At 42.6% G+C, this 15,173-nt stretch overlaps 1 protein-coding gene across 4 annotated transcripts in view; it reads right to left on the bottom strand.

The window, feature by feature from the left end:
• The window catches only part of CFAP221 (cilia and flagella associated protein 221), a 120,379-nt gene that overhangs the window by 19,364 nt on the left and 85,842 nt on the right, over positions 1-15,173 (bottom strand). For all 4 annotated transcript variants that reach the window (XM_064382836.1, XM_021667933.2, XM_064382837.1 and 1 more), the window contains 3 exons: positions 12,891-13,049; positions 11,818-11,909; positions 5,140-5,232 (listed from right to left, as the gene is read on the bottom strand). In XM_064382836.1, the coding sequence (XP_064238906.1) occupies positions 5,140-5,232; positions 11,818-11,909; positions 12,891-13,049 (344 nt within the window). The remainder of the gene's footprint in view (positions 1-5,139; positions 5,233-11,817; positions 11,910-12,890; positions 13,050-15,173) is intronic.

Below are 15,173 nucleotides of genomic sequence, written 5' to 3'. Positions count from 1 at the left end.
CTTCTGAAAGATGCACTACGCATATAAAGGAACAACCAGTATCAGCCTTTCCAAAAATATTCCAAAAATATATCAAAAAGTAAACAGCATTAACATAATGAAGAACTTACATCAACTAATGGGCAGAACAGCCAGTTAGCATCAAATGGCAGTATTAAACCCATATATATTATTAACTGGATAAAAAGCCAAAACCCATTGGTATGCTGTATCCAGACCCATCTCACATGCAACAACACACAAAGACTCAAAACAAAGGGACGGAGGAAGATTTACCAACCAAACGGAGAGCAAAAATAAATAAATAAATAAAAAGCAGGAGTTGCAATTCTCACCTCTAATGAAATAGACTTTAAAGCAACAAAGATCAAAAGAGGCAAAGAAGGACATTACATAATGGTGAAAGGATCAATGCAACAAGAAGAGCTAACAATCCTAAATATACACTCACCCAATACAGGAGCACCCAGATACATAAGACAAGTTCTTAATGACTTATAAAGAGACTTAGTCTCCCACACAATAATAGTGGGAGACTGTAACATCACATTGTCAATATTAGACTGATCGACGAGATAGAAAATTAACAAGGACATCCAGGACTTGAACTCAGACCCGGAACAAGTAAACTTAATAAACATTTATAGAACTCTCCACTTCAAATACACAAAACACACCTTATTATCAGTACCATATCACACCTATTCCAAAAGTGACTACATAATTGCAAGTAAATCACTCCTCAATAATTGCATAGCATTTCATAGGTTTAAATGAAATATTGGTTGGCTGCTTGTTTGTTATTTTCCTCCCTTATTCCTTCCTGTCTCCATTGTTAAGCACAATTATTGGCATAAAAGTGGTTTTAAATTCCCATTTTTTGACTGCATTCTAGCCTGGGCAATAAAGCAATACTCCCATTCTCTCTCCCTCTTTCTCTTCTTTTTTCTTCCTCTTCTTCATTCTTTTTTTTCTTTCTCTCTTTCTTTCTTCTTTAAAAAAAAAACAAAGTCTGGAATTACAAACAGGGGCACTTCACTCAGTAGAGATACATGTAAAAAGAGGTGGGCATGGCAATTTTCTGTTAAGAAAAATACCCTTGAAATCTGCAAAACTTGTCCTAGCCTCATTAGATTGAAAGCTAATATTTACTGAGTAGCTGCTGTATGTAAATCACTATGCTGGTGCTTTGCAAACACTATCTTCCCATTAGCAGTTTCCTTATCTCAAAGGTGGGCATAATAATAAGACCTCATCATAAGGATTAAATGAGACTGTTTGCAAAGTACTCCCTGGCACACATTGAATGTTCAGTGAGTGTTAGTTATTATTACTATTCTCCTCATCAGCATCAGCATCTCCTTTAATTCTGACAACCCTCTATGAAGTAGGTACGATTCCCATTTCAAAGACAAGGAAATTGAGTCAAAATAGTGTGCGTATCAGTGCTGAATAAAGGAGCTGGGTATGTTTGGATCTGCTGAACATCTCCCCAGTGGGCCTGACCAGAAAGAAGCTGAAGCAAATGTGGATCACCCCACCCTGGCTGCGGCACTCTCAAGAAATGCCATCATGCAGTGATTTGAGTAGACGGCACTTCAACATTCCTTTTCAGATCTGGAGTCCAAGGTCGAGAAGCTCAGGTGTTGTCAAGTATCACTGCATGTGAGCAGGTCTTATTTGCCTCACATATTTAAGATTCCACTAATTGATTACTCACTTGTAAAAATGTACTTAAACTGTCAATATAGTATGTGTTTATAAAAGAAAACATAGAAATAGTAAACAAATAGTTATTTTCGAGTATATTTGGTATGAAGATGCCATATTTTGGTGTGTAATAAACCATTTCCTGCAATCACAAGCAGGCTGGCAGTGATGCTAGTCTGACCATGACAGTGATAATTTGCTATCAGTGCTTGAGTTATCAGAATTTCTTTGCTTTATCAAACCTTACGGTGTAATTTAGAGTACAAAAGTTTGGATATGTTAAGAATGAAAACATTTTTGAACAATGGAGGTAAGGAGTGGAGATTGGCAGGGTTGCTACGGGAGGCCAGGTCCTTAGATGGCTTTGGTCCACCCAGCTGTTCCCCCTCTGGCTTGCAATTCTTGAACAGGACGTACTGAGAATGCAACATTCTGAGATAAACGACAGGGCTGTGTCCTTGTTCCTCCCAGAACAGAATATTCTGCAATGCTTAAGCTCAGCGATCCCTGTGACCCTCAGGGAATAAAACCCAAAGTAAAGTGCTTTTGGGGTCCCTCAGCTGTGATGCAATGTGGGACACATGCGGATGAGACTGCATCTGCCCTGGGCACCTTTCCTAAGCCTTGGTGGATGGGCTCACCCTGGATCCTAGGCTTCTGTTTATTCTTGCTGCCTATCTGTGAGCCATACATCTGCTTTGCCTGACTTACTGTCCTTGTGTTCTGTCTCACTAAACTAGACCTAAGACCCTTTGCAGATGTCAAAGAGACAGTCAGAAAAATATATTGATAAATATGGATGCTCCCTGACTTAGAATGAGGTTAGGTCTCATTGGACCCATCATAAGTTGAAAATATCATGAGCTGAAAGTGCATTTTTGACTCATGATATTTTCAACTCATAATGGGTTTATCTGGACAGAACCCCATCATAAGTCGAGGAGTATACTGAATGAGAGTCACTTTCATGCTACTGTAAAGTTGAAAAATCGTAAGTCAAACCAGGTACCATTTGTCGTTTCTATAATATTTTGGTAAATTACAGGAGTTAAATACTGAGAGCTTCATTTGCAAAGTGAGAAAGCAAAGACCATGTATAGGCACAATTCATTCATGAGCCACATCTCAAATAAAAATGAAGACATCCATCTTGCCACAGAAATATGGCTATACTTCAGAGTGCTTCCTCCACTCACTTCAAGGCAACACAATCCCAGGTAACTGCTACTGGCACAGGAGTCAGAACCAAATGCAGGATGATCATGCAGGCACGGGGCTGGGCACTTGGCCTGAACAGTTATCAGAGTCCAGAACTTTCATGCCAGTACTTCACACCAGTCAAACAGAAGCACGCGGGAGCATCTGGCTTTTGGTAAAGCAGCTTAGCTGGCCGTTTGTGTTTCCAGCTTTTCACCCGTCCCCTCCTTGTGTTTTCCAGGGTCTCCCCACTGGACCAGGAGTCTTCTCATTCCCATCACCTCTCCTGCCACTGCCCGTCAACCTGAACTCTCAAAAGGCTCTGGTGAATTTATACTGAGTTATAAGTGACACTCAAAATTTTCCCTCCCCAGAGGTACTTGAAACAAAGCCCAAAGCTAAAGAAATGGGTCTTCAGTAACAGGAGTTCAGTAAACAGTGGGTAGGGAGGAACTCTGGGACCGAGTCTTCCTAATGTGCCGGAGCTCTTGTCATGCAGGGCTGGTGGCCCTCTTTGTGCTAATCCCCAACTCTGCTGTCACAGATACAGCAGCAAATCCAAGTATTCCTTTACACCCCCAAAGACATGAAAAATCAAAATTTAAAAATATCAGAAATATTTATTCATCTTCTATACTTGAGATACAACATGGATGGAGGAAAACCTCTTGGGACATGAATACCTCTTCATCTGCTATTTTGGAAATCTAACCATGTATCTTCACTTATTCTTATATTGGGTGGTACAACTTTATTCTAAAGTGAGCTGTTGCCTACCAAGTGTCAGATACTGGGCTAGGGGTTTGGAATACCAGGGTCGTTAATGGTAATATATCTAATTATAAAAACCTTACTATGTATGAGGCACTGAACTAAACATTTGACATGTATTAATTCATTTGCTTTTCATAGCCACCCATGAGATGGGTCCTGGGATCATTCCATTTTGAAGATGAGGACACTAGGGCACTGAGAGGTGAAGTCACTTGCCCAAGGTGTACTGTGAGTGAGCGGTGGGCGGGGGGTGGTGTTGAACCCACAGCCTAGCCCTTCATCACACTATTCTATACAACATCTTGGGTGCTCTATAATCTTCTAATGGAATCTAATTTTAACGAGAGATGAGTTTGTATACAACTTTATTCTATGTTGGTTAATTAAACTAGAAAACTTAAATGAATTTTACTTTTGCCTGGTTGAAAGTATCTGCTTTAAAACATATGGAACTTCTAATTTTCTTCCTGAAATTATGTGGTGATATAATAAGTAGCTAAGTACATTTTTAAAAAGGAGAAAGTAATGACTCAGATCTAGTGGCATTTGCAAATGGGGCAATGCCAGGTGAGCCAGCTGGAAACACGTGTGAGCTGGACATGCGAACGCTGCATGCTGTGATGCTCACGGTGGAGAAGCTGCCCTGGGACAAGGGCATGGGCTCTACTTGGCTCAGGTTTCCCATTCCTGGCTCTGCTGCTGGGTCTGTAGCCATCAGGTATAAATGAGCGTAGCGATAGGAAATTCAAGACCATTTTCATTGGCTGTTGGAAGCTGATCAGTAAAATAAAATGTAAGTGCCTTGCTTCTGGACTTGTTTTTTTTTTTGAGACCGAGTATCACTCTGTCACCCAGGCTGGAGTGCAATGGCATGGTCTCAGCTCACTGCAACCTCTGCTTCCCAGGTTCAAGTGATTCTCCTGCCTCAGCCTCCTGAGTAGCTGGGACTGCAGGTGCATGCCATCACACCCAGCTTATTTTTGTATTTTTAGTAGAGACAGGGTTTCACTGTGTTGGCCAGGCTGGTTTCAAACTCCTGACCTCCTGATCTGCCTGACTTAGCCTCCCAAAGTGCTGGGATTACAGCTGTGAGCCACCGCGCCCGGCCGCTGGACTGGATTTCTTTATGCCCATCCAAGTCCTACCCATCTTTCACATACTAACGCAAGTCCATGTGACCGCTGAAGCCTTCTAAGGCCATTTAGCACCACCTCAGATCGCCTCTCCCTTGAGCTCCTGGAATAGCTAAAGATGAGTAAGTCATAGAGTTTAGAGACTGTCAATTCTCCACCACGAATTTAACATCTTACCTGGGTGGTGGTATGGATGGGTGTTAGCTTTATCTTCTCATTTGAGTTGCAAGCTCAGGAACTCTGAGCTCTTCTGAAGTTCTTTACAGTACCTCGCGTATTTTTGAAAAACAGACCACATTAGAGGACAAAGGTAAAAAAAAAATACCGTTCAACTGTTTCTAGTCTGTCTTCTTCTGGTAAGGCATCGAGAATGGCAGGGACTTCTATCGGAAGCATAAATGAATTGAAGGAGTCACAGCTGTGGAAAAACCACACAAGTAGTCAAAGACAGAGAGTCACATGGAAGTCCTGTGGTCTTTACATCATTTTCTAAAGCATTTTTATTGTACCACTGGTGAGGCCTCCGCTACTCTGTCCTCCCTCACTCTTGAAAAGCTATTTATGGTTTCCAGAGGCAAAGGCAGGGGATGCAATATGCCCCAGTCAAACCTGGGAGAATGTTGCCAATTATGACACTTCTGGGAGTTTAAAAAGAGAATCACAGAATTTTTCAGTTTGTAGTGTCTAAAATTGTATTATTTTCTGGGGTGGGTGTAGTTAGATACTGATATGGTTCGAATCTGTGCTCCCACCAAATCTCATGTTGAATGGTAATCCCCAGTGTTGGAGATGGGGCCTGGTGGGAGGTGAATGGATCATGGGGGTGGAGTGCTCGGGAATGGGTTAGCACCAGCCCCTCGGTGCTGTTCTCATGACAGTGAGTGAGTGAGTTATCATGAGATCTGGTTGTTTAAAGGTGTGTGGCACCTCCCCTGCACTCTTTCTTCTGCTCTGGCCATGTGAGGTGCTGGCTCCTGCTTTGCCTTCCGCCATGATTGTAAGTTTCCTGAGGCCTCCCCAGAAGCCAAGCAGAAGCCACCATGCTTCCTGTACAGCCTATGGAACCGTGAGCCAGTTAAAACTTTTTTTTTTTAAATAAATTACTCAGTCTCGGGTATTTCTTTATAGCAATGCACGGACAGGCTAATACAGATAGTTACTTTTGGTCCTAGTATTTTCCTCCCTCCTTTATATTACTTCTTAGACATTCTATTCCATTTCATATCTTCCTCCCCACCTCCCTATGCATTGTTCAGTATTGTAACTTTAGAGCTTTATTTAAAAATTCCTGGATATTGAGAATGTTAAAGGAATTGAGATGGGGTGAAAAAATATATTGTTATTTTAAAACTTGGTAGCAGACTTTTGTTTCAAGTGGATTGAATGAGCACTTTTTCTGGGGTCTCAACTCCTTCCACATACACATTTCAGATGATATAGAAGGAATAAAAATTGAACATACATCAGCAAAGAGAACAAGAGAAAAGACATCAGTGGATAAAAGTTCTCAATCATTTTCTGGACTCCATTTCTAGAAGCCTGGAGAATGCTGTCTCATGAAAAACAGTGAAGAACCACAGAGCCTGGAGCACATTTGGAAGGAAACAGACCTCACAGATGCTGGAAAGGCTGAGGCTGAAGGTAGGGCAGGAGGCAGGAATGGAAAGCAGGGATTAACTGACAGCTCCTTTGTGTGTGCACATTTGTCTTTGAGATAAGATTCTTATCTTTGTTTTGTTATTGTGCAAAAATGCACCTGCTTGCCAAGTATGAAGACTGGCTGAAAAAAAAAAATTATAGCACCATCGTTCTGACTAATGGGAAAAGAATGAGGAAAGCATCTGTGAGCTGACATAGAGTGACTTTCCGGAGATATTATTAAGTGGAAAAAAATGCAGAAAAGCGTATCTAGAATGCCACTGTTTTTATAAGAAAGAAGGGAAAATAAGAAAAAAAAAATTCTGCTTACCATCACAAAGAGAAACACAGGAAGGATATGTTAGAAGACCAAGCTGGCTACCTGCCAGGGGCTGGAGGGAGTGACACTTCCCTGAGTACGACTTTTATGTAGTTATGAGTTTGGAAAACATGTTAATGTTCAACATATTGAAAAAATAAAATTAAATCAATAAGAAAGTGAAATAAAAAACAAAGACTGAAAACAAACTGAAATAAATAATAATATTTCACAGAAATCTCATAACCACATTGGAAGGAAAGAAAGATGAGAGAGAGAGAGAGAGAGAAAGAGAGAGAGAAAGCTAAAGGAATGAGAAAAGAGAAAAGAAGAAGAAATCACCCAGTAACTTACAGTATTTGACTACATACCTATAGACTTGGGTGGAAGTGGGCAGGAGAGACCTGCAAACAAATCGAACTTATTTTGCATGTTTAATAAAGGTGGTTATGGATCAATCAATTCTGAAGTGATTTTTGATGTATTATAAAATTGAGTGAGTAAATGTATTAGAAGCCAGGGTTCTCACAGTGGAAGAAGGGACATACAAATGTGGAATGGCAGAAAGCAAGCAATAACTCCGTGGATATGGCCTGGAACTGTAGGTATTGGTGTGAATTCATGATTTCTAAAATATGGATAAGTATGAGTATATGTGTGTTTATATGCATATACATTACATATGTATGTATGTTGTATATATCTCTGTGTGTACACTCTGTGTGTGTGTGTGTATTTGTGTGTATCCCTGACTTTGTCTGCTGAACAGGCCAAGAAACAAAATTCCCCCAGTAGCAGTGTGTACACATAGCACCCAGATTTTGGTCTTTAATCCCATTTTCCACCAAAAGGAAGCTGAGCCCCGAGTCGGAGGTTAGTCCTATTAGTAACTGACTTCATGACAGATAATCCAGGTTCTATTAGAAAATTCTACCAAACTTTACATTAGAGCGTGTATAGTCAGAGGGAAGTCCCACTAAGAAGAGGGACTGGCAAGTTCAGGGTCTGGGCCACTTGCCAGGGACCAGGCTGGTCTAGGACAATGGAATGGCAACAACCAGGAGTTTTTCATGAAGCAAAACTTACCCAATTTAAAAATTCTGAGACCATATTCCTCTCACTTTTTTTGTGTGTTAATATATTCATTTAAAATTGAAATGGTGATGACAGTAGATGGTGGTTGGGCATTTTAAAATTTGTTTTGCTTTGTTTTACTTATTTTTTAAATTTTTAATTATTTTCTTTTGAGATGGAGTCTCACTTTGTTACCTAGGCTGGAATGCAGTGGTATAATCTCTGTTGACTGCAACCTCTGACTCTTGGGTTGAATCGATTCTCCTGCCTCAGTCTCCTGAGTAGCTGGGATTACAGGTGCCCACAATCACACCTGGCTAATTTTGTGTTTTCAGTAGATAGAAGGTTTCACCACGTTGCTTAGGCTGGTCTTGAACCCCTGACCTCAAATGATCCTCCTGCCTCAGCCTCCCAAAGTGCTGGGATCATAGGCATAAGCCACTGTGCCCGGCTGTTGCTTTGTTTAATTTTAATGTCTTTACTTGATAAAGTAAAACCCTGAAAAATCCAAGGCAGTTTCCAAAGTTCTTCTGGGCATTTTGCTCATCTATGAAATCAGAAAGTCTGGAAACTACGGGTATAGATAATTCTTCAATTGTCACTGACGCTCAGATTTTACGGAAGTCCGTAGAGGGTTAACAAATTCTCTCTGAATTACTGAAGAGCAAAGAAATAAATTAACTGCTTCAGTTATTACAAATACAAAACTGGCTTGGAATAAATAAACACTAAATAACTATACTGCAGAGTTTAACAACAAACAGTTGTCAGGGGCCAAAGATACAAGGGAAACCTTATTTCAAGCAACATGGCTGCGAAGTTGGAATATCATTTGTAGGAAGTTGCTACGGGCTGAATTTTGTGTTGTCCCCAAATTCATATTGAAACATAACTCCCAGGCCAGGTGCAGTGGCTCATACCTGTAATCCCAACACTTTTGGAGGCCAAGGTGGGAGGATCAGTTGAGGCCAGGAATTTAAGATCAGACCGGGCAACATAGCAAGACCCTATCCCTATTTACATTAAAAATAACAAGAACCTAACCCCCAGTGTGATGGTATTTGGAGATGGAGCCTATGGGAAGTGGTTAGGTCATAAGGGTGGAGCCCCCATGAATAGTATTAGTGCCTATAAAAGAGGCCTGAGAAGCTGGGAGCCATTGCTCACTTCTGTAATCCCAGCACTTTGGGAGGCTGAGGTGGGAGGATTGCTTGAGGCCAGGAGTTCAACACCAGCCTGGGCAACATAGCAAAACCCTATCTCTACAATAAATAAAATTAGCCGAGCATAGTGACGCACACCTATAATCCCAGCTACTTGGGAGTTTGAGGAAGGAGAATCATTTGAACCCAGGAGTCTGAAGCTGCAGTAAGCTATGATTATGCCACTGCACTCCAGTGTGGAAGATAGTACATCTCATCTTAAAAAAAAAAAAAGCCTGAGAGCTCCCTTCCCCTTTCTGCCATTTCTGGACTGGGAAGTCTCCAGAACTGTGAGAGAAATAAATTTCTGTTGTTCATAAATTATATCTATGGCATTTTATTATAGTTGCCCAAACGAACTAAGACAGAACTTAAAAAAATGAATTACACTTCTTATTTTGTACTCGTTTTCAGAGATAAAAACAAGACCTATAGTCTTACATCCAGTGGTAATCCATGCTAAGGAAATACAGAATTGTCTCTTGATTTTATGAGCTGTTATGCAACTGCAGTTTATTTTGAAACAAACTGGTCCAACAGAGCACTCAGGCACAGAAGCTGAAAGTAACAACTCATGGTTTGAGAGTTTTCTTTAATTCATGGAGAGTTCATGTTTAATTCATGGTTTTTCAAGCCCAAGGTAACTGCATTCTGACTGCTTGTTGAAAGAACAGCCTCGGGAGTTTTTTTTTTTTTTTTTCCAAGGACATTGCTTTGGAAAGAAAATAGGATGCTTTTTCTTGATTCTTAAGAGCCCTACATGCTGACAACCGGTGGACACGGTCAGCAGGTCGCCACTTCTCACCATTCCTCATTTTTCTTATTCAAGCCCCAAACCCCATTTGCTAACTGCATAGATCAGTTCTGAAGTATCCTCACCCCGCAGCAAAATGAGGCAGTCTGTCAACGTGGTGATGGACTATCGCCATCTGGTGGTGACAGAATGACTGCGATGCTAAGTGGGCGGGAAAGGAGGGTAGAAGTGAGAAGCATGCGCCAGGGATGATGGTAGAAGCTTCACAGGATCATTGCACCTTCATCCTCACACACACGCAAACGTGAGGATGCCATCACTGCCTCTGTCTCCGAGAGGAGGAGACGATTGCTCGAAGGGCTTCTTTAGTACATAGCTCGCCCAAGGACAGAGCTGGTGATACATCCAGTGTACAATGGAGGCAGGTCTCTCCCATGCCAAAGCTTTCCTTCTTTCTTTGATGCCATTGTTCTCGCCAGTTCTGGAGATTTGGCATTCTAGAAATATGCTAAAAATGTAGAACAAGGATGCTGATTTTGGGATGGCAACAGGGTGGATGAAGAATGGATGAAGTAATAATTGGAAACAATCGTATTTTTGAGCTCCTGTCATGTCCCAAATCCTATGCTGGATGCTTTCTGTTTACTGCATGCTAATCTTCAGGCAAAGGAGAGGAGTAGAGAAGCCCTAAGGAAGTGACCCAAAGGGGACAGTGCATGGGAAAGCCCGGACAGACAGCTGCATTTGGCTTAGTTCAGCAAGAGCTTTCCAATGAAGACTTTCAATGAAGAGGATGAAGGAGGAAGTCAAATTCAGTGTTCGGGAGTCACAACCCGGATTCCAACTATCTCCTTGAATACCCGGGGAGGGATGGGTGGATGTGTGGTGTACATGGGATGGCTGCACGTTGGGTGAATTCTTGTACTCCTACTAAAATTAGAACGTCAGTGCTGAGAAGGGCCTTTGCAACAAGTCCAATCCCCTTGTCTTACTGACAAGAGTACTGGACCCAAAAAGCTGGCCAAGGGGTTCGGCTGAGGCCACATGGCTCCCAGAGGTTATGTAGCCTCCCTGGTGAGTTTCTGAGTCAGAGGATCCAGGTTACACGAGTGGGAGCTGGGGATGTGTAAAGATCACCTGCTGATCTTGGTTGGTGGCAGAGCTTAGGTTTCTTGGCCACTCTTGGGGGCATGCCAGGCCTCTGCCACCTTGGGGTGGGCCTCATTCTGGATTACAGGATCAGAACTTTGTTTGACAGCTGATGATAATCACTTTGGGACACTAGGCATGTCTGCTCACCAATCACTCATTTAGCTGTATTTATAAGGACAGTGGACTGAAGAAGCAAATTCAAGGGCTCAGGACTGAGCCATTGGCCAGGCAGAGTCTAACGAAAAGGCACCAGTTGACTTGTTTGATATCTTAAGGTTTTGAAGAGATATAAGCAAATTAGCAAAAATGTATTCACTCTAAATTTCTTCTTTCATCATTCAACAATATTCTGATCTACTCACTGTGTATCTTGAGCAAGGCTGTGTCTGCGTGGGGATGGCCATGGGGCTCACAGTGAATGCCAGCCTGTGGCACGAGAGGGCCGTGGATCCTTTGGAACTGGATACAGAGGGTGTGGAAGGCTAATCTTGGCAATTTATAATATTTTTCTTTTTTTTTGTTTTGAGATGGAGTCTCTCTCTGTCACCCAGGTGTCAATTTATGAATTTAAAAAAGATTGACCATGAATATTTCAGTTGAATTATATGGATTGGCTGTCTACTTGTACTCAAGCATTGCCAGTTAGTCACCTGGGACATTACTTTTCACAAAAGTGTATCTCAATTAAGATAAATTCCAAATATAAAAATCAGTTACACATCGTCACATTTCTCTGCCTACCAAACTTCCCTCATGCTTTAGAAGTATGGTTTGACATATTATTGGCATTTAACTTTCAGGGATCATTGCTTGTGTAATCTGTGGGGCACACATACTTGTGAACAAATGGACGAGCGTGCTTACCTCTTTGTAGTCTCCATCTTGAAGGGGTCTGGCAGAGAGGAGAGAACCAGGGACTGGAAGCTCTTCCAGTGCATGATTCCGGGAATAACGTCCTGGAAGAAAAGCCAGCACAGGGGTGCGACACGGGAAGCAACTGTTTGGTGGGGCAAAGTTTCGGAAGGGCTTTTGTTTTAGTGAACTATTTTTCAGTCTTAAAAGGGGCTTATTCACTGTGAGCCCCACAGCAATCCCCATGTGCTTTGCTGAAGCTTGGAGCTGCTGCTGCAGGCAGCGGGACCCACAGGGGGGGTTTGAGCTGGAAATGACAGGATCCACTCGTGCCTAAAGAAGATTTCTCTGGAGGGAGGGCTGACTGCAGCAGCGGCCAGCAATGGGCTAGACTGGAGGGAGGTCTGCAAATCTGTTTGTTGTGCCAGTGCAGACTGGAGGCCCCCCCAGGGGTGGTTAAATGAGGGGAATGAGGGAAAGGGTCTCATGGGTATCTGCGGAAAGTCCATAAAACAGAAGGGCAAGTAGGTGACACAGGAAGAGGAGGCAGTTAAGGGCGTGGCTGGTAGAAGTGGGGAGAGACACCATTATCTGAGTTAAGGGTTGACTGAGTTTGAAGGGGCTGAGGATAATTCTAAGGGGTGTCGGAGGTCAGGGTGGTCCCCTGGAGGGTGGGGTGGGAAGTAATTCTTTGCAGCCACTTCTTTGTATGTGTCACGCCACTACCTTGTCTATTCTAGTTTTTACATTTGTGGCCAAAGAGGAGGTCAGACCAAGAGGTCGTGCATACCATGTGGCCGTTTTTACCTGGTTGAAATATGAACTCATGAACATTAGGTGCAGCCTTCCAGAGGAATGCTGACAAAGGGCAGCAGGAGCCCGAGAGGCAGGTGTGGTCAGGACAAGGCAGTGTGGGGTCTCCACCTGCACCCCTTTAGGGCTGGCAGTATGAGGGTCAGCGTTATTCTTGTTCTGCAGCTGTGGCGGCAAAACTTTGTCTCAATTCCAGCTGTAACCCTGTCCTTGCCCCCTGCCCTCCCTGCAGCCCAGGGCCACTCGACCAGTGAACCTGGTGATGACATTACCGTGTGATGGAGAAACTGCTTTTGGGTGACAGGAATGTTGGACCTGTGATGAGACTCGTTGGTGAATTTGTACTTGGGGTGACAGCATAGATGGTAATCTATCAATGTTTCTGCGTAGGTCAGAGGATGCATTACTGCAAATAATCCTGGGCTGGGATTCTGCAGAAGACAGGGAAAAAAACATTCTTTTTTGTTTACCAGTTTCTAAGCCAGGCATAGGATAGGCATCAGCTAATGCTGTCTGTGGTTCCTAATAGCACTAACACTCTGTGACTCCATGTCAGCTTGTCTGGAAAAGAGAAGCAGGAGAGCAGAGGTGTCTTCAAGTCGGCAGCGTTTAAAAAATCATAGTCATTCATAAATGTCACTTTTCTGGCTTAAGAGCTTCATTACATACCATATGGGTTTGCTAAACTCACATGAAAACAAGCACAACTGAAATCGCAGCTTTAAATAGCTTCCAGTATTTGTTTCTAATGTTGATGAATTAGAGGAGTCATTAAATAAGCAAACTGGTTTAAAAAAGCAAATAAGCCTCTGGTTTTGAAAACAAAAATAGGCTTTTAAAAGGTACTTTAAAGAGATGACAAAAAAAGAGGATGACATTTGATGTATCAGGAAATGTCAACATTAACGTTGTTTTGGTAATGTGTTTAGTTCAGGAAGCCTCCATTTGGAAGTTGTGTCTGGTTTTAAGGGAGATCCTGTTTTTTATTAATTTTCCAGCAGAACTAATGGAGGCACAGAACAATTATATCAAAATTCTAAAATATAGAGCCTTTTACTGTTCTCTCAAGGGCTTGTACAACAAAAACCCTATTCTTGTCCCAAACAACAACATAGGCCCCCCAGCTGTTTAATCTCAGATGTTTGATGTTTAAGAACCACTATACTGAGATTCTGTTGTTTGTTTCTTTAACAAGTAAACCTTCCCCCTCCCCCCCAAATCTACTTAGCTTATAGAAACTCAATCTCACTGCCAAGGAACGAATGCCCCCCCAAAACTTAAATGACAGGCAACTGGACCTGAAACGCATTCCAGCACCCAGATGCAAGGTTGGGGAGGGTCCAGCGGCGGTGAGTCAAGAAGGCTGAAAAGACGGTAAGCTTTAGTGCAGAGGCTGCCTTCCTGCACCACTTGAGGGCCTGGGTCAAGGGTCGGGAGAGGGCTCTGGACTGAACTCCTGGATATAAAGGAGTGGGAAGGGCAGGGAGGCGACGGTGACCACTGAGGGGGTCTGCGATGCCTACAGTAATGTGGAAGCAAGCATACACCTTGGTAAGCACTTGTGGTTGAGGCAGGATTTAGGGACATATATAAGGAGGCAGTGATATGGCGGGTGGGGCTGGGCCCACCCTAGGGGATAGTGCGAGGGCAAAGGTACACAACACCAGGAGAGGGAAAATGACCTGTGTGGCCTTTGGGAGTGTCTTCTACTCTGGCTGACTGAGGGCGTGTGAAGTTGCCATGTGGCTGGCTCTCTTGGTCTGCCTTGGGCCAAGTGTAATGAATGCAGTCTTTCTGGAAATGGCAATAGCACTGCCCCCATAGTTGTCATCCTTCAGATCCCCATTGCTACCAGAGTAACTGGTCTGAGTGGTCACCTTATGATGCTTTTAATTTTAATTTTCCTAAACCAACGAGGCAGATGGTAGAGACTCACGTAGGCTGCAAGGATTTGTGAGGAAAAGCAGTGGTCTTCTGCGAGCCCTTCCTGCTTATGCACACAAATGCCCCTTCCAAATTTCTTTCCTGTTTTGAAGATTATTCTGCTGTTGGTCAGTCTTGTGACTTGAAATGATACACACATACCGCTATAACTTGTTCATCATCTTTCGTTGAGTATTTCAACTTCCTGTCGGGTGAAATGAAAACATCATCCCTTTGCTTTCCTGTACCTTTCCTTCTTGCTTTCACAATTTTCCTTTGATATTGTTGAGATTCTTAACATTTGCCTTCCAGAACTACAGCCAAGTCATTCATGCTTTGCTCACAGGTTGTCTCGAAAAGTTGAAAACTAATAAGTAGCATTTACTTTCTCTCAACTATGTAAATATGTTTCTCTGCCGGGCCACGTGGAGGCTTGAATTATGGGTTTGGTTTATTTACTTGTTTATTTTTTGGCTAAAGGTTCAGTATCAGGACCTGTGGGCCACTGTTAGAGAAGTCTTCTGATATCAAGGCCAAATGGATTATATTTTTAGATTTTCCATCAGCTCTTAAAAATCATGTCAAATTTTAGTTTGGTTTTCTATTTGGAGCACATACTGATATTCAGTTGA

The sequence above is a fragment of the Aotus nancymaae genome, unplaced genomic scaffold (assembly GCF_030222135.1).
Source record: "Aotus nancymaae isolate 86718 unplaced genomic scaffold, 86718_ANA_hifiasm-v0.15.2.pri h1tg000029l, whole genome shotgun sequence".
Classification (NCBI taxonomy): Eukaryota; Metazoa; Chordata; class Mammalia; order Primates; family Aotidae; genus Aotus; species Aotus nancymaae.
This window is presented reverse-complemented; position numbering and strand designations above follow the sequence as displayed.